This window comes from Pleuronectes platessa, chromosome 3 (assembly GCF_947347685.1).
Source record: "Pleuronectes platessa chromosome 3, fPlePla1.1, whole genome shotgun sequence".
Classification (NCBI taxonomy): Eukaryota; Metazoa; Chordata; class Actinopteri; order Pleuronectiformes; family Pleuronectidae; genus Pleuronectes; species Pleuronectes platessa.
The window spans coordinates 1,517,555-1,536,804 of NC_070628.1; the positions used below are offsets into that span (position 1 = coordinate 1,517,555).

At 41.1% G+C, this 19,250-nt stretch overlaps 2 protein-coding genes across 4 annotated transcripts; both read right to left on the reverse strand.

The window, feature by feature from the left end:
* Positions 1-196: 196 nt before the first annotated feature.
* On the reverse strand, positions 197-3,136 carry LOC128430071 (uncharacterized). Of its 2 annotated transcripts, none has more exons than XM_053416016.1 (2): positions 2,978-3,136; positions 197-1,776 (listed from the first exon to the last, which is right to left on the reverse strand). In XM_053416016.1, the coding sequence occupies exons 1-2, from the start codon at positions 3,055-3,057 to the stop codon at positions 597-599; spliced, it is 1,260 nt and encodes a 419-aa protein (XP_053271991.1). In that variant the 5' UTR covers positions 3,058-3,136; the 3' UTR covers positions 197-596. The 2 variants fall into 2 exon arrangements, with proteins under 2 accessions (XP_053271991.1, XP_053272001.1); XM_053416026.1 differs by having other exon boundaries at positions 197-1,781; positions 2,978-3,135.
* A 10,256-nt stretch (positions 3,137-13,392) lies between these two features.
* On the reverse strand, positions 13,393-19,207 carry LOC128430106 (uncharacterized). Of its 2 annotated transcripts, none has more exons than XM_053416076.1 (2): positions 19,071-19,207; positions 13,393-15,510 (listed from the first exon to the last, which is right to left on the reverse strand). In XM_053416076.1, the coding sequence occupies exon 2, from the start codon at positions 15,496-15,498 to the stop codon at positions 14,389-14,391; it is 1,110 nt and encodes a 369-aa protein (XP_053272051.1). In that variant the 5' UTR covers positions 15,499-15,510; positions 19,071-19,207; the 3' UTR covers positions 13,393-14,388. The 2 variants fall into 2 exon arrangements, with proteins under 2 accessions (XP_053272051.1, XP_053272056.1); XM_053416081.1 differs by having other exon boundaries at positions 13,393-15,505; positions 19,071-19,195.
* Between the last annotated feature and the right edge of the window lie 43 nt (positions 19,208-19,250).

The window sequence follows — 19,250 nt, forward strand, 5'->3', positions numbered from 1 at the left end:
CGGTGATGGTTTGGTTCAATCACCAATCTATGCACCTTAGAACCGCACGAAACTCTCTTACTGTATATATTGTTGTTCAATATTGTTGTTTTTAAATTGTTGTTTGTATATTGTTGCGTGTACAGTGCACCAACCACACCAAGGCAATTTCCTGTATGTGCAAATATACATGGCAATAAAAGAATTCAGATTCTGATTCTGATCAAGTATTTATTAAGAAGCAATGAAGAGTTAACAGTATAATATTCAGTTCTATTGCCATCTACACAGACACACACACACACACACACACACACACACAAACAAACATAGATTCAAAATCTTAACAATATATATAATGTTCTCTTGTATTAGAAGTGTTCAAAAAATGCTCATTAAAGCCTTAAACGATGTGGCCATGAACTATTGATCATTCTGATACAAAAATACCAAAACTAAATGTTATTGTTCTCACAATGTTACAAAAGAACACACAGAATAGTACAAATTCATTATCTGATGAAAAGTTTGATTATTGATCAAGCTGTGAAGAAAACTTCTCGAGAGCTTCATGTTGACTCACTCATTCTGACACTGTGCCAGTTAATTTGTAATAATCATAGGTCTGAGTTATAATCCTTTTTTTTTTTTTTACGTTTACAGCATCTTTGGTTGTTGTTTCGGGGGGGGTTTGGGGGGGCGTTTGGTACGTCGTTTTCTTCTACTTCCACATGGAATCTGCCCATTAAACTCTCCCTGAAGGCCAAACGCATGAAGTCAGCTGACGTGTCAAAAGGAACTGTGATCTGTGCCAGAGTGGTGCTTTCTCTTTTTTCGCGTTTTTTGTTCCACTGGATTTGCATGTTGTGACACCGCTGATTGTTACTGTTGAGGCACGGCCCCTGGTTGTCAATACGAAGATTGGTCGACATTATCAAGCGGGACCTGGACTGTTCATTCAAGTGTTGGTTGTTCCATTGACTAATTAATTCTAAGGCCTCTTTCAATAACTTTTTTGAGGGTATTATGAGATCTTCTTCACCTCCCATGTCTTTGAAAGTGGTCACTCTCCTGTTGTTGTTGTTGTTGTTGTTGTTGTTGTCGTTGTTGTTGTTGTTGTCTTCCCTGGTACAGATCACTCTTGGATTATTGGGTTGTCGTTTGGCGCGGTGCCTCTGGGAAAACGCACACTCTCCAGGACCGATCACTCCACAGTAATCCCAGTCATTGTTGTCTGTTGTGTAGCACCAGGTGTAACTCTCACCATGCCTTTCACACTTGTGATTGGAGCGACAAGGCTCATTCTTGTAGGTGTGGTCTTGTAGAGGTGAGCAGTACTCCCAGTCATGTTCAGTATAGCACCAGAAGTAATCCCCTGACTCATAGTACCGACACTCTTCAGTGCATTCTTTCCCATACCTGGTGTAATAAATCATTGCCCTCGGCTCCACCTGACCACAATAGCCCCAGTTTCCTGCCCACAACTTACACCAGTTGTATCTTTCTCCATATTTGTCACAGGGATTGTTACAGTGGCTGCCTTTGGATTCAATGTGCTCTGCTGGTGAGCAGTAGTCCCAGCCCACTCTTGTATCGCACCAGTAGTAGTCAGAACCGCGCTTTTCACAGCCGTCTATACACGGCAAATCGTACGTGGAGGTGAAATACTTCGCCGGACATTCGTCAATGCATTGATCCCAATAGTTGTAGGTTTCTCCAGGTGTGAGCCACAGTGTGAAGCAGAGGATGAAAGAGAACGACAGAGTGGAACATCTCCCCAGATCTTCCATTTCAGCTCTGTGCTGCAGAGAGGAGAGGGGGGGGGGGGGATGGAAGAGAGAGAGGGGGGTGGAGGGAGAGAGAGGGAAAGAGAGAGAGAGGGGGAGAGAGGTAGAATGAAGAGAGAGGGAGAGAGAGAGAGATTGGCGTGGATAGAGGGGGAGAGAGAGAGAGGGGGGGAGAGAGAGAGGGGGGAGGGGGATAGAGAGAGGGAGGGGATAGAGAGAGGGGTAGAGGGAGAGAGAGGGAGGGAGAGAGAGGGGGAGAGGGAGGGGTAGAGGGAGAGAGAGGGAGGGAGAGAGAGAGGGGGAGGGAGAGGGAGGGATGGAGGGAGAGAGAGATGGAGATGGAGAGGGAGATGGAGAGGGGGATGGAGAGAGAGAGAGAGAGAGAGAGAGAGAGGGAGAGAGGGGGGAGAGAGAGAGGGAGGGAGAGGGAGAGGGAGAAAGAGAGAGAGAGAGAGAGAGAGAGAGAGAGAGAGAGAGAGAGAGAGAGAGAGAGAGAGAGGGAGAGTGAGAGAGAAAGGGAGGGAGGGATAGAGAGAGATAGAGAGAGAGGGGAATAGAGCGAGAGAGGGGGGAGAGAGAGAGGGAGGGAGAGGGAGAGAGAAAGAGAAAGAGAGAGGTGGCACGTTAGGTCATAGGTCATAAGGACATGTTAAACTAAACTAAAATAATATAGAATTACAGACTCAGTGAAAATACACTTAATACTACCCAAGATGAGACCATTGTATCAATAATATAAATCACAGTAACAGCAATAACCATTCATGACAAAATACATTCATAATAAAAAATAATCAAGTTATATAGAAAGAAATATTAAATCTACTGCGTCACATGTCGAACATTCCATCACGTTAAGTTTAGAGAAACGCAGAGTCACCGTCTCCAGTTAAAATGATCCAGTGAGTGAATTCTAACATTGTCTGAGAAATGGATTATTTTAACAAAAGGATTCAAATTGAAGAATCTATTTAAAGTCATGTTTATTTGTGCAGTGTTCATATAATTCTACAATAATACAGAGTTACAGACACACTGACAATACAAGTTTATGAATAATAACGACAACGATGACAGTCGTAAAAAAATTTACAATATGAATTCAGAATAAAAAAGATTGAGTAATAATAGAACCAATGATTATAAAATATATCTGTTGATATCTCTGTTTTCTCTGTTTTCATCTCTAGAGATAATAGAAGAACTGTTACCGTCTGTTGCTCGTTCCGAAGTCTGTTATTTGCTTCTGAATTTCTGATATATATATATGCACGTTGTTGGACTGATGCATTGTGGGAAACCTTGAACGTTGAACCGATCTTGTTAATCACTGTTCAGTATTTCTGTTTGAGTCCAAGTGACCTTAGATCACATTCAGCTGAATCTGCTTCATCGTCATCATGGTGCACAGACGGAATCTCCTCCTCCGTGTTCATTACATTGCAGAGTGCTTATTGTTATTATACATCTGATCGTATGAAGTCATTATAAGAACTTCTTGTTGTGTTCATCTGTATTTTGTAGTCGATTGTCAACCAACACGTTCTCAGAAATGTTGTAATATCACAGACGACCGAGGGTCAGACGATTAAACAGATAAGAGACAGTTCCAGTCAGTGGAAAGAACTGAGAAGAAAACAAACCAAAACAATGTGTTTTTATATTAGATTGGATTATATTACAATTACAGAACATGCATGTATGAAGTTAGTTAGTTAGTTAGTTAGTTAGTGAGTAAGTTAGTTAATTAGTTAGTTAGCGAGTGAGTAAGTTAGTGAGTAAGTTAGTTAGTTAGTTAGTTAGTTAGTTAATTAATTAATTAGTTAGTGAGTAAGTTAGTGAGTAAGTTAGTTAGTTAGTTAGTTAGTTAGTGAGTGAGTGAGTGAGTGAGTGAGTGAGTAAGTTAGTTAGTTAGTTAGTTAATTAATTAGTTAGTTAGTTAGTTAGTTCGTAAGTTAGTGAGTAAGTTAGTTAGTTAGTTAGTTAGTTAGTTAGTTAGTTAATTAGTTAGTTAGTTAGTTCGTTAGTTAGTTAGTGAATGAGTAAGTTAGTGAGTTAGTTAGTTAGTTAGTTAATTAATTAGTTAGTTAGTGAGTAAGTTAGTGAGTAAGTTAGTTAGTTAGTTAGTGAGTAAGTTAGTGAGTAAGTTAGTTAGTTAGTTAGTTAGTTAGTTAGTTAGTTAGTTAGTTAGTTAGTGAGTGAGTGAGTAAGTTAGTTAGTGAGTAAGTTAGTGAGTAAGTTAGTTAGTTAGTTAGTGAGTTAGTGAGTTAGTGAGTGAGTGAGTGAGTGAGTGAGTTAGTGAGTAAGTTAGTTAGTTAGTTAGTTAGTTAGTTAGTTAGTTAGTTAGTTAATTAGTTAGTTAGTTGGTTAGTTCGTTAGTTAGTTAGGACGTCTAGCAACAAGTAATAACAGGTTGCACTGGTTGGCCTACACAGTAAAAATCTTAAAAAGATTATAAACACAATATTCAACACACACACACACACACACACACACATACACACAGAGAGAGAGAGACCAGAGTGGATCCTGAGCAAAGCTTTAATAAGAAAAAAGAGAACATCATGAAAACCAGTGTTGTATTTAACATAGATTTGATTATATAGATTACATAAGTAGGTTGTCGTGGATGTTGGTTCATCACTGCTGACCCCGTTTCTGAGTCTGATCAGAGATCAGAGGACAAATTCCATATTTGATGAGCGACTCTTCCCGTCAGCCTGAGCTCGATATTCAGCTGTAAATCATCCAACAAGCACACAGGTAGTTTATAAATCAGCTGTGAGGCACATTATAGTTACTGCTTTATTTCATTTAACAGAGGAAAACAAACATCAGACTCAGTATCAGCACTAAAGCAAAAAGAAACACATTATAAGACTCCTCCACTCACTCCAATCTGAGTGAAATGATCAACGTTTCAGTCAGAGACTCTTTGAAGATGTTTTTCTCACTGAGCGTCTGAAGCTTTGTGTGTTTGTTCCATAGTTTCAACTGGTTAGTTCTGGTTTCACATTGTAATTCAGGGACGAAATATTTCAGACACAACGACAGTTGAAACGATCTTATACTTTTTTAGGGTGCCATGTGCCCAGTGGGGGGGGGGGGTTCCAGACTTTGAAAACACTCTTATAAAAACCAGGAAGAGATGGTGAGACTATTTTGTTATCATTCATTAAAAACAGAATAAAATCCAGACCCAGGCTGTTAAAATGTTGCAGGATGCACCGGGACAGAGGTCTCCACAGAGCGTCCCTTGGCCCGGTCAGCAATCTCATGAAGGCGGAAGGCAGCGCCCCCTGCTGGCCAGATGGACCAGGTCCTGCCCCCCCTCCTCTATAGGAAGGAAAAGGACACTCTGTGGGATCCAGTGCATCCTGCCCCAAAAGAAATCTATTAAAACCCGTTGTACCTCTGCCAGGAGAGAAGGTGGAGGATCGACACAGGCCAGCCGGTGCCACAGGGTAGATGAGACCAGGTTGTTTATTATTAAGGTCCGGCCTCTGTACGACATTTTGGGCAACAGCCACTTCCATTTTATCAATCTACCTTTGACCTTTTGTAGGACATTATTCCAATTTTTCTTGATGTGGGTCTCATCTCCCAGGAAGACTCCGAGGTATTGGAGTCCTCCTTTCTTCCAGGCCAGACCTCCAGGCAGCCTGAGCCGATCCCCCAGCCTCTCTCCAACCATCAGAGCCTCGCTCTTCCCCCAGTTCACCTTTGCAGAAGAGATAAAACCAAAGTCATTTACGGTATCAGATAAAAGATCAATGTCTTTTTGTGTGTTCACAAGTATAATAAGATCATCTGCATACACAGATCATTTAAAAGATAGACTGCACTGGAGGAAACACACACCTTTTAAAACCTCCCTTAGCTTATGGAGCAGAGGCTCGATGGCCAGAGAGTACAACATCCCAGAGAGAGAGCAGCCCTGCCTCACCCCTCTCCCAATGTTAAAAGGAGCACTCAGCCCACCATTTATTTTAAGAACACTCACAATGTCTGTATAGAAAACCCGGATCATGGCTATAAAGCCTGGGTTGAACCCAAAAGCAGCCAGAGTCTGCCATAAGTACTGGTGCTCAACCCGGTCAAAAGCCTTTTCCTGGTCTATGGAAAATAAGACCAGTCTCTATTGCCAATGAACTGGAGAGGTCCAAAACATCTCGAATCAAAGTGACATTGTCACTTATGAGCCGGGCACACAGTAAGTCTGGTCAGGGTGGATGACGGACGCCATCACCTCCCTCAGTCTGAGGGCCAGAGCTTTGGACAGGATTTTGTAATCCGTGCACAACAGAGAGACCGGCCTCCAGTTCTTTAACTCTTGAAGGTCTCCCTTCTTCTGCAGCAGGGTGATGACGGCCCTCCTGCAGCTCAGAGGTAGCCTTCCATTCTAGAGAGAGAGAGAGAGAGAGAGAGAGAGCGAGAGAGCGAGAGCGAGAGCGAGAGAGAGACGCAGAGCGACACAGAGAGACAGAGAGAGAGAGACAGACATAGAGAGAAAGAGGTGGCAGAATCACACATTAGGTCATAGTTCAAGTATCATTACCAACTCAAATATACAGAATAACACGACTTCCATCATCACCACAGTCTAAATATGAATTTAGACGTGGTCATCTCGACTTCCTTCCACTATCGAGAAATGAAGACAAAGTATCTTGGATACGAATGCTGCCATCTTGTGGGGAGGACGTCATGGAGCAGATATCCTGCTGCAGACGCTCGACCAATCACGAGTCAGTCTCAGCTGTCAATCATTACGTCTCAGCCCCTTTTCATATCATCAAATAACTAATTCAAACCAAACTGATCAGACAAATGAACACTTGAACATCAGTGTGGTTATTACAGTAGAGAAATGCATTTATTATGTATTATTATTAGGAGTAGCAGTAGTATTATTAGTATTATTACAATATAATACACATATAATGCTGAAATAATATAGAATTACAGACACAGTGAAAATACCCTTAGTACTACCCAGGATGATGACCAGTGTATCAATAGTTTAAATCACAGTAACAGCAATAATCATTCATGACAAAATACATTCATAATAAAAAAGAATTAACCCTCGTGTTGTTGCTGGGTCGGATAGATCCAGTGTGTGTGTGTGTGTGTCTTTGTGGGTCATTTATAGAAGACGGTGTGTTTCTCTTGATTGTATCATTGATTACAAGGCAAAACCCCTGATGACACTAAGGTGCAAAGGGAAGTTATGAGACATGACACACGGAGCTTCTCTTTCCAGCTTCTCCTTCCTCTTCTCCATCCTTATCACATCAAAGTAATTCATATCTCATCAGTACATGTTACTGACTTGTTCCCCTTCCCCGGAGTCCCTTTGCTTCCTTTATCACGTTGGCATCAGATAATGGTGGTGGACCATGACCGAGATGGCAGCTGATGATGGATCCTAACTGGTGGCAGTGGACAATGACTGTGGACTATAGTGGATCTGATCTTGATGCTGGATCATGATCTTGCTGGCTGCTGACCGTAGACTATGATTGCAGCAGGACTGATATATAGTATTGAAGTTATCCTTCAAGATGTTTAAAGTAGTTTTTCGTGATGTATGAATATGGGCTATAGAAATACAATTTGATTGATTGATGATGATTGATCCCAAAGAGGACTCACAAGAGCAAGACCGAGAAACTGACGAAGAAGAAGACGGAGACGAAGGAGACGAGGACTACGACCCAGTGGGTGATGCTGCTGCAGATTCTTGATCCTTGGAGGATGAAGAACAAGAAGAAGAAGACCACGGCACAACCACCACCACCGACGGACTCGTGGAAAGAGAGACCTTCAGGAAACGGAGAAATAGCACAGCAGAGTCACCGTCTACAGTTAAAATGATCCAGTATGTGAATTCTTACCCTGTCTGAGAAATGGTTTATTTTACTAAATAATAAATCTGCATTAGTACATTCAATAGTTTCTGATTTTGATAGAGAAACAGTCACTTACAGTCAGTTGCGTGTTGTGAAGTCTGTAGATTTAGCTGCTGACGTCCTGATATACATACAGTGTTTGTCTCAAAGCCTTGGACTGAAGCATTGTGGGACACCTTGGACCGTCTGTCCTCGTCAAACACTGGTCAATGTCTCTGTTTGATTCATTTAACTTCACTGTCAGCACATGTGAACCAGGTCTTCACTGTGCAAAGCAATGAAGCTTTTAACAGAAAATATATTGAATTTAATATAACCCTTGATCACTGACAGTAATAATAACGTGAGTAAGTTCTGCAGTTTCTGCTATTTACACAGAGTCGAAGATGTTTATTGTTGAACTCCCCAGAAAGATACAGAGTCTTACAGACACATTTATAAATGCATATTGTTGTGCAATAGTAGGAGTAGATTTGATGTTGGCTAATTATTAATAATCATGAAATATGATTATTAAAATAAAAATTATTTATTAAAAATAATTAAAAATTATAAAGCTATTAATTAAGAATAGTAAAACAATTAATTAGAAATGATACGGTTATCCATTAATAATAACTAAATTAATTAATGAAAACAATACAATTATCAATTAAGAATAATACAATCTGTAATCACTGCTTATTGTCGCGGGGCACCACCCTGGTTACAGGGACCAACAATTCAATCTTTAAATATCAGTCTCAAGTGATATACGTTATATTAATAATCTCAATATTTAATATTAATGATTATATAATAAACAATGAAGGGTTTTAAGTTCGAGCACAGGCTATAGTAATCCAGCTGTATTCACATACATATGCACAAATAATCACAGAAATACGAGTACTTTAATTACAAAAGTATTTATTAAAAAGGGGAAATAAAGTTAATGTTATTTCAATGATTCTTCATTTAACAAACTCCAATATTTCAAAGATGGCAACAACAGCAGCAGCATTTATCACAATTAAGACCACGCATGTGATACGGGGTATCTATGCGTGTGTGTGTGGTCTTGTGTGTGTCTGCCTGTCTGTGTCTCTGTGTGTGTGTGTGTGTGTAAGAAAGAAAAGGGGGAGTGGCTATGGCGTAATGACGAGGTCACGTGGTGACGTCCTCTGGCCGAATTCAAGGTGATGTTACATTCACGTACTTTCAAGATGGAGGCTGCCTAAGTGAAGCCATCTTGCGAAAAGCAAGATGGCTGCCGGTCAGACTTTAAACAAAGCAATTTGTAAGACAAAGAGATTTCTTATCTCGTGGTTTTGGCGCCGAATGGCGTCGAGATGTATAAAGGCTCTTTAAGTCTAGATTTCTCCATGTAACATGAAACATGTGAAAGGAGGTGGGGATGTGTGTAAAAACAGGTTTAGGAGAAAAGAGAGAGAGAGGGAGAGATAGAGAGAGATCAGGAAAGCTCTCAAAACATCGTCAGAGACAAACTTCCAGCGAAGCAGGCAGTCAAGTTACGTGAGATTTATCTTTTAACAGATGTAAATCTCCGCACAATATCTCTGACGGTAACACGTTAAAAGGAAGCGCCGGCACGTTACCTCGCGCTTCTCAGAACATAGTAAACAAAGGAACCGGATGTGAGGTCTCCAGTTCGCCACGCGTTACACGGCTAAAAACAGATCAGCGATCTACAAACAAACACACTCAAATAACATGACACGCTAAGTATTTAAACTAGTCTCTGTCCAGACAATAAAGCCTCTTACTGTGACCTCCGCGATGTTGCTTGTGCGTGGGGCGCGGGTTTTCCGGAAGTCCAGTGAATGTCTTGTTGAACCTCAGGATGCGTGCGGACGGGCGGATTCCTGGAAAACAAATGAGTGAAGTCCTGGCCTCTTAAGCTCCGTGGGTCTCGTGGTTGCAACAGAGGTCAGCGCTGGGCCGAATAGAGCGAACTTCTCTTGCTCTTGGAACGGAATTCTGCCTCGTCTCTTCTCTGAGGGATGAACAGCGGTGGCACAGTTGTTTTGGAGATCGTGGAAAAGAAAGTCTCTGAGCTCGGCCTGCGAGCGAGTTCCTGTGCGCGGCCTTTTCAAGTTAAAAACAAAATAGTCTTTCAAAATAAGATTCAACTTAAGATAAAAGAAAAATGAAAGAAATAAAAGAAAATAACTCTGGTTGCCCCCGTTAGAGCTGGAACATCTGGAAGACCCCGAAGGGCCCTGGTCGAAGTCCTTAGCAGGGAGAATTGGCCGCGATTATTTGAGTCCCAGGGCTTTTAAATTACCCTCCTCCTTGAGGAGCTGGTCACGGGATGATGCTGGCTTTAAGCCAATTGAATGTCAGAGCTGGACCCCAGTGGTAGGGGCTCGGCCCTCACTGGCGTCTACAGACCCAGCAGGGGTTCCCCTGGTCCTGCGGGGGGCTTGAAACCTGCTAGGGGTTACTTGAAACTGCCAGGTAAAAGTACTCCCAGGTGGATCGGAATGTTCCACAAGGCCTTGATCTATACAGGCCTGTGTGTAGATTTTCTTTGTGTTAACCTCTGACCTGTGTCTGGTGCCATCCGCTGGGCTCTGGCCCAACAAATATATATGTAGAATGTATATGACCATTGACAGGGACATGATATAACTTAAAAACAGTTATATTCCCTTTTCATGTGTAAACAGACAGAACGTGCTCAGCTACCAGCTTTGGGCTGCAGATGTTTTCACGTGCACATCACTGCTGACCCCGTTTCTGAATCTGATCAGAGATCAGAGGACAAATTCCATTTTTGATGAGCGACTCTTCCCGTCAGCCTGAGCTCGATATTCAGCTGTAAATCATCCAACAAGCACACTGACCATACAAGTATATGAATAATAACGACAACAATGACAGTCATATCAATATTAACAAAATAAATTCAGAATAAAAAAATTGAGTAATAATATTACCAATGATTATAAAATATATCTGTTGATATATTTATGAATTGAATCGACTGCGTCCCCTCAGACGTTGACATTTCTTTCATCTCTAGAGATAATAGAAGAACTGTTACCGTCTGTTGCTCGTTCCGAAGTCTTTATTTGCTTCTGAATTTCTGATATATATATACGCCTATTTTTCGGCCTTCATGTCTAGTCAAAAGCCTGAGGCCACATGGCTTTTTGTTCTGAAGGTTTCAAGGGTCTGGACAACTTCACACAAACGTGTGAAAAACCTCAAGGGTCAACTCCTATTGGTCACTCTGGCCCATGACCTGTGAGGTCACCGGGCCAATCGAACCCAAGGTCTGCCCCAATTCTTCCTCTTTTCCACAAGTCTTCAAGGAGAGAGGCTGCCGGCTTCTCCTCCTGCATCGGCCAGAGGGAGAAACCTGAGTTCTCCAGCTCAACCCTTCTCTTCGCATCCAACGAGAGGAACGCAGAGTTGCAGCTTCCAGCTCATCTTCTCAAGGAAGCCGCCTTTCAAATCAAGCTTTTCCAAACTCCTAGCAGCGACTCGATGTCCTGTAGGTAAGATTCAACAAGCAAGAGCGTCACAGCTCAACAGAACCGTGAATGTAGAAACCTTACGACCAACCGGAGACTTCACCGAATTGCACTGAACTAAACTGCAACTTCTTTTCCCCTTTCCCTCGGACTGGTAACATTATCTGGTAATGATAATAATAACATAATCTAGTAATAATGATACTAGACTAAGCAGGAATGTCTATTTGATTCGGTGTGGTGTTTGTAAGTTTGATATATGCTGTGATATTGTAGTAATAAGTTAAATCAGGGGTTTTCAACCAGGGGTCCGCGGTCCCCTGGTGGTCCGCGACGGCATTGCAGGGGGTCCGCGAAATTTGCTTTGATATTTGAACACATTTCCAGATAACTCTTAAATAAATCGGGAAAAATATTTAAAATAAGAAAGATATGTCTAAAATTATATAAAGGTGATGAGGGGAACCTTGAAACCGGCTTGGGGCTAGAAACCGCCAGTAGTTTCCCCCTGTGCATGTGTGTTAAAGGTAGATGTAGAAGAGCGGTTGAGCTAGGTAGAAAAACTCTCAGGAGGTCTTGGAGATGTAGTTTGGATGATGGGAATTTTTATTTTCCCCAAAAGGCCCAAAAGGGCAGACTAAATAATGAAAATGTTAAATAAAACAAAAGAGCGAAAAACAAATACTTTGTAATGAGAAAATTAATTGGCATAATAGCCAAAACAATTAATTGCAATAACAGTCAACTTTACCACATTCGCTGGTTGAGAAACTATTTCTTAGGAGAGCTCTAGACACACACACACAGTAAGTACTACTCATGCAGTAGGTGGGATTTGTTGCTGGTGATCATGAGGTTAAACTTCAATTGTTTGTGTTTTATTGTATGATTATCATTTGTGACATATTCTGCATTACTTTATCATCTTCCCTATTCAGTTGTAGCCCCATTTTATGTTGATTGTTATTGATCACCGTTACTTTAACGTTCCCTCAACATGTCAGCTACATGTCTGTATATTTAAGTCATGAACGTTATATATGACGTACATAGGGTTCTGAGATGCACAACTACAAACTGCATTTAAATTTTGTTTTCAATTCTTAAGCACTGAAAATCAACCGTTTTTTGTTTTTTATACATTTTTGTAGATTTGTTTGAGGTTTTTAAATAAACCCCACATGGAATAACAAATGTTAAAACTTCCTTTTATCCACTTGCACACATGCACGCACACACACGTAGGCACGCGCGTAGGCACATCAGTGGGCCGCGGATTACTTTCTAGTCAGAATGGTGGTCCCTGGGACAAAACCAGTTGAAAACCCCTGAGTTAAATGAAAGTTAAGGCTAGATAGGCTTGCCACAGGCTTTCTCTCTGACTCTCTCATTATCTGTTTAACATCAATGCAGACACACGCATATCTCTACACCTAGTTAAACCCTCCCCCGCTACCAGTTGTAAAACCACTTCTGAAGAAAGGGGGGGGGGGGTGGTTGTTAACTTTAGGGGGCCAAACAGCCATCTTAGGAGCCCACAGGAAGGCGTTACTCTTTTGGTCAACCACCATTTTGAGAACCCCTGATTTACATAGTCACACACACACTCACGTACACATCTTTGTCTAGTTAGAAAGTTTGTTAGTAATTTGTGTTTTTATACTTTATTACGTTGATAATATATTTTTTTCTTTCACAAATGTTCTTTCATTAATGTTGCATAAGTGAGTTTTGCCAACCTCTACAGTGTCAAGAACTGTCAAGAAGAATTGAGATTTCTAATTGAACTAGATTTAAATGAGATTGAATTTAATCAATAAATCTTTTCCCTTCCTTTGAAGAGTGGTGCCCCGAGAAAACTTTAACCAACTAAAGTTATGATTTATTTTGATAACCACATTTATTGAATGCCTAAAGGCACACCATTCTATGTTGTCACCTTTTAAACATTATTGCACAACAAAAGAACTAAGAAGAAAACAAACCAAAACTGATGTGTTTTTATATTGGATTGGATTATATTACAATTACATAAAATGCATGTATGTAGTAAGTTAGTTAGGTGCGTCGTCCCATAACAAGTAATACCAGGCTGCACTGGTTGGCCTACATAGTAAAAATCTTAAGAGATTAAAAAGATAATATTCAACACACACACACACACACACACACACACACACACACACACACACACACACACACACACACAGAGAGAGAGAGATACCAGAGTTGATGCTGAGCAAAGCTTTAATAAGAAAAAAGAGACCATCATGAAAATCAGTGTTGTATTTTACATAGATTTGATTATATAGATTACATCAGTAGGTTGTTGTGGATGTTGGTTCATCACTGCTGACCCCGTTTCTGAGTCTGATCAGAGAGCAGAGGACAAATTCCATATTTGATGAGCGACTCTTCCCGTCAGCCTGAGCTCGATATTCAGCTGTAAATCATCCAACAAGCACACAGGTAGTTTATAAATCAGCTGTGAGGCACATTATAGTTACTGCTTTATTTCATTTAACAGAGGAAAACAAACATCAGACTCAGTATCAGCACTAAAGCAAAAATAAACACATTATAAGACTCCTCCACTCACTCCAATCTGAGTGAAATGATCAACGTTTCAGTCAGAGACTCTTTGAAGATGTTTTTCTCACTGAGCTTCTGAAGCTTCATGTGTTTGTTCCATAGTTTCAACTGGTTAGTTCTGGTTTCACATTGTAATAGAGGGACGAAAGATTTCAGACACGACGACAGTTGAAACGATCTTAAATCTTATAATTGTCCGAACACTGGACGATTTGGCAAGAACGTGAAACCACAAACTGTAGGAAACAATCTCACAGAAACGCACGAGACTCAGAGTTTCAAAATAAAACATGCAGAATAAAATGTTCGTTAAACTAAAGCAGAGATGTGTCATTGATTTGTTTTGATGCAGAACACTTGTGTTAATCAGTAGAACTACACAAACCGCCGCAGTGAGCACGAGAGGTCCCGGCCCGATGAAGCCAACAGAACCACTTCATCATCAGGAAGCACTAAGAAGACAAATAATACAAATCATTCTCTGGTATTGAGCGATTATTGATAAAGACTGATTGAAAACCGATTAAGACACAACTACTGCTAACTGAGAGCTTCACTCACTCATTCTGCCTCTGACATGAGGCAGTTAACGTGTGTCTGTCACAATCATCAGCTACACACGTTTGAGTGACGTTAATGTTTACGTCGTCTACAACACTTCTGGTTTTTGTTTGTGGAGGTGGATGCTTCATTGACTTCCAACAACACACCAACCCCGAGCTCCAAACTCTGTGTGAAGGCCAAACGCATGTATTCAGCTGACGTGTCCACAGGAACTATGATATGTGCCACACTGGTGCTGCATCCAAGACGACGTGGTCCGTTGATCTGGATTTGCAGGTTGTAATATCGCTGATTGTTCCTGGTGAAAGCTCCCTGGTTGTCAATGCGAAAATATTCAGACTTTATCAAGTTGGACTTGGACTTACCGTTGTCAATCAAGCCCTGATTTTTCCATTTGTTAATTAAGTCTAGGGCTTTTTTGCGTGAAGCTTTATTGGTTGGAGCGATGTTACTAGAAGATCCTTCTTCTCTGAAAGTGGTCACTATCCTGATGTCGTTGTCTTTGTCTTCCCTGGTACAGATCACTTTTGGATTATCGGGTTGTCGTTTGGCGCGGGACGTCTGTGAAAACACACACTCTCCTGGACCGATCACTCCACAGTAATCCCAGTCGTTGTTGTCTGTTGTGTAGCACCAGGTGTAACTCTCACCATAGCTTCCACACTGGTGATTGAAGCGACACGGCTCATTCTTGTAGGTGTGGTCTTGTAGAGGTGAGCAGTACTCCCAGTCATCTCCATCATGGCACCAGAAGTATTCCTCTGACTCATAGTACTGACAGCTGTCAACACATTGTCTCTGATACCTGGTGTAGTAAATCATTGCCCTCGGCTCCACCCGACCACAATAGCCCCAGGATCCTCCCGACAACTTACACCAGTTGTATCTTTCTCCATGTTTGCCACAGGCATTGTTACAGTGGCTGCCTTTGTAATCAATGTTCTCTACTGGTGAGCAGTAGTCCCAGCCCTTAAAGGAATAGCACCAGTAGTAGTCAGAACCGCGCTTTTCACACCTGTCGGAACATTGCACATTGTACGTGGAGGTGAAATAATTCTTCGTTGGACATTCGTCAATGCACTGATCCCAAAAGTTGTAGGTTTCTCCAGGCGTGAGCCACAGTGTGAAGCAGAGGATGAAAGAGAACGACAGAGTTGAACATCTCCTCGGATCTTCCATTTCAGGTCTGTGCTGCAGAGAGGAGGGTGGGGGGGGGGGGAGCGGGGGAAGAGAGAGAGAGGGGGGAGAGAGAGAGAGACAGAGAGGGGGGGAGAAGATTCAGAGAAAGAAAGAAGAGAGAAGAAGACAATCATGCACTCTGAGAAATCATAAAAAATTATAATATATCAATGAGTAAAAGATTCACCTGAACAACGGATTATTTTAGAATTCAGTAAATAGTTATGGAATAAAAAAATTAAAATGTTTACAATTCATTTCATTTTGCAATATTTGTTGAAAAAACCTTTATACATTACTTGATTCACAAATTACATTAAGAACAAACGTCTTTATGTTTACATCTGAATGCTGAGATAGTGAAGAATATATTATAATAATGACTAACAATCAAATAAATTTAGAAATTATATTGTCAGAAAAATACTGTAACAGTAAATGAGTGAATGAGTCTTAATAAGAAAACAAATAAAATTAAAAGGATTAAAATTGAAGAATCTATTTAAAGTCATGTTTATTTTAGCAGTGCTCATATAATTCTACAATAATCCAGAGTTACAGACACACTGACCATACAAGTCTATGAATAATAACGACAACCAGAGCCGGTCTTTCTTTCAGGTGAAATAGGCGATTGCCTAGGGCGCCACTCAAAGGGGGCGCCAAAAACTGCGCCCAGCAAAAAATATTTTTAGCGCCCCCTTCTATATGTGGTATGCCTCAAAATATTGTATTTAATTACTTTAACAGTAATTTAAGATTATTCCTAATAATATACGTGATAGTCACGTGTGTTTATGTTTCATTAGAGAAATCAGTAAATGACAGCAGCACTCAGGTGGAACGTTTGGCACGGGAGCAGTTTCACCTCGTCCTGTCTCTTTGGCCAGATAGAGTCTGGATGAGGAAGTGAATGCTCCGTGTCTTTACTGCTGCTGCATTCATCCTGTATTCTACAGGTCAGTAGTGGGTGAGAGTCACCTACGTTAGCTCCTAAAGATCCGCTTGATCACCATGAGTGTCATTGAGACGTGTTGATGTTGTTTTGATTATCTACTTAGAGTTAGACTGGTGAAACTTAAGCCTGAAACATGCTTCTGCGTTTTCACGGGCCCGTAAGCGCAAGAGCCCTTCCGGGTCCCTTACGTGCTTATGTATCCCTCCTTACGTGCTGACGGGTGTCGACCCCCTTTTCTAAAATTGACGGCAAAGCTCCGCAAGCTCACTCAGCCCGCAAGGCTGTGATTGGTCTGCTCTACTTCCCTTCTGGAGCTGCATTTCCGGGTTCATGCCCCATAATACCGGCAGAAACAACGGAAGATTTAGAAGAACGAATATGGAACAAACAGAAGAGCACTTGGCAGAAGAGATCCGATAGTATGATCACTTGTATAACCTGTCACTGACTGGCCGATTTGTCCGCCAGAAAAAGGCTATGAGGAGCCGCAGTGGCTATGTAAATAAACAATCGACGAAGAAGAAAGAAGGCGTCTCTAAGGTCGTCTTCGACAAAAAGCATTACTCCGCCTAGTGTTCTGGCGCGGAATTGCTTTGTAAGACGCGCAACGGTTGGGGAAGCATGAATGAAAACGAGTCTTGCGCCACAGCGGCGTGAAAAGACGCAGACGCAGTCGCAGAAGCATGTTTCAGGCTTTAGAAACTGCGTTGGGCAGTGAGGCAGGAGACACTCGCGCCACTAGGTGGGCGGGGCTACATTCGTCTGAAAAGGTGTTTATTTTACCTGCGCATCGTCTTGCAGGTGGGTCGTGATAGTATATTGTTTACTTTACAGTGTGTAGTTCTACGGAAGCGTATTGCATTCACTTAAAAATATTTGGGAAAAAAGCTCTGATTTCCATCTCTTTTTTTTTACCTGTTTTTACGAGATAAAAATCCGGTTTTCCAAAAAAAAAAAATCATGTTTTAACGAGATAAAGATCCTGTTTTTCGAACAATTTTTTTTTTCATGGTTTTATTTTGAAAGTGTTGAATAGCGTCCATAGACGTAGCGTCGCTTAAAACGGTCAGACTCTCCTTCTATATAAATAACAGTGAACTACAAAAGACTAATGTAGCCGAGCGGTTAATCCCACCCACCAACCTGCTTATAACAGGAACTACACATCAATCTTCCATAATAGTCTCGACCGAAAGCGTTCAACTGATGTCTTCAGGTTTATTTGAAACTTCCCGAAACTTCCCGAAACTTCCCGAAACTTCCCGAAAAAACACAGTAAGAGCTTGTGCCTCTTCGGAGGCTCGCTAAAACATAACACTTTTCCTTTGTGAAGTAGCAGATTCATAACAGTAAGTCTACGTCAATACAGTAACTTCAATTTCAAAATAAATCAGCCAAAACAGCTTTTTATATGCCTTTAATTTGAAAGAGGAAAAAAAAAAGTTGGAAAACACGAGTGTTTTCTCGGAAAAACAAGAAAAAAAAACGAAAACAGTATTTTTACCTCGTAAAAACAGGAAGAAGAAAAAAGTTAGAAAAACAGAACTTTTTTTTTTTTTTTACCCAGGGCTTTTTCTTATTTTTTTCAAGTGAGTGCAATACGTTTCCGTAGTAGTTCAGCTCCGACACACACAGACTCTGTAATTAAGTCATGTATTGTTATTTTACCTTATAAAGACCAGTTATAAGGGTTAGGGTTAGTTCAATAGGTCTATATTGTAAATGTTTATATTTCTTTATGAGTGATAATGTATATTAAGATGTTTGAAGTAAAGAGACACCATAATAATTTAATGAATGTTTTATGCACTTTAAAATGCAGTTACACTCAGGGAAATGCTTGTACTTGAAATTGTGTTTAATTTGAATAAGATGCAGTCCGGATGAGGAACTGAAGGCTCCGTGTCGTTACTGCTGCTGCATTCATGCTGTATTCTACAGATATACTTTGTTGCTTTGGTATCAAAAACGGAAGGGGTACGAACCTCCTTGGTGTTGTCAGAACATGCTAGCACATTGAGACTTATGGTTAGAGTGTGTGTGTGTGTCCAAGCAACTTCGACAAGGAAAGAAATAATTTTATAATACGTTTTTGTGGAAAATCTTTTTTTTCGGGGGGGGGGGGGGGGGGGGGGCGGTGTGGTGACACCCATATGGACCCTGAAGACTCTGCTCTGTCCTCTTCCTCCTCATAACCACTCATCTTCAGTCTGAGAGGAAAAACACTGAGCTCACAGGAATCAGGACAAACCAGTCTGTTCAAGAAAAACACACCCAAAAATACCAAGCAAGCTCACATACACGCACGCACAAACAAGTACACAAAACACTGTGAGTTCAAACACACACAATGAAGCCAGGTAGTAAACTCAGTGTTTCTTCAAATAGAACAAACCCTCCTACACTGTGTCCCTGTTGTCACTGTAACCTGAGACAGTTGTAGGTTTAATGTGTTGGACTCAGCCAATCACAGCATCGAGTCAAACTGTTGATTCACTGACAGAAGTTCATCCTGAAACTTCTTCTCTCTAAAGTCCACAAGTAGAAAACTGACCTAGAGTCAGTGACAGTGAAACAATATGAATGAATCATATAAATGTAGCTGAACACTCACCAGCCTCAGACTTCACGTCTCCTCCGTCTGCTCCTTGAAGTTAGAACGAGTCTGAACACTTTCACTTTCACTGGCTCCGCCTCATAACCACTCATCTTCAGTGTGAGAGGAAAAACACTGAGCTCACAGGAATCAGGACAAACCAGTCTGTTCAAGAAAAACACACCCAAAAATACCAAA

What these genes read in the sequence shown, in the direction of transcription:
- LOC128430106 (XM_053416076.1), bottom strand. Translation starts at nt 15,498, where the DNA reads ATGGAAGATCCGAGGAGATGTTCAACTCTGTCGTTCTCTTTCATCCTC.
- LOC128430071 (XM_053416016.1), bottom strand. Translation starts at nt 3,057, where the DNA reads ATGCATCAGTCCAACAACGTGCATATATATATATCAGAAATTCAGAAG. An exon ending in TTCGGAACGAGCAACAGACG is followed by an intron (nt 1,777 to 2,977) that starts GTAACAGTTCTT and finishes TCTGCAGCACAG; the next exon opens with AGCTGAAATGGAAGATCTGG.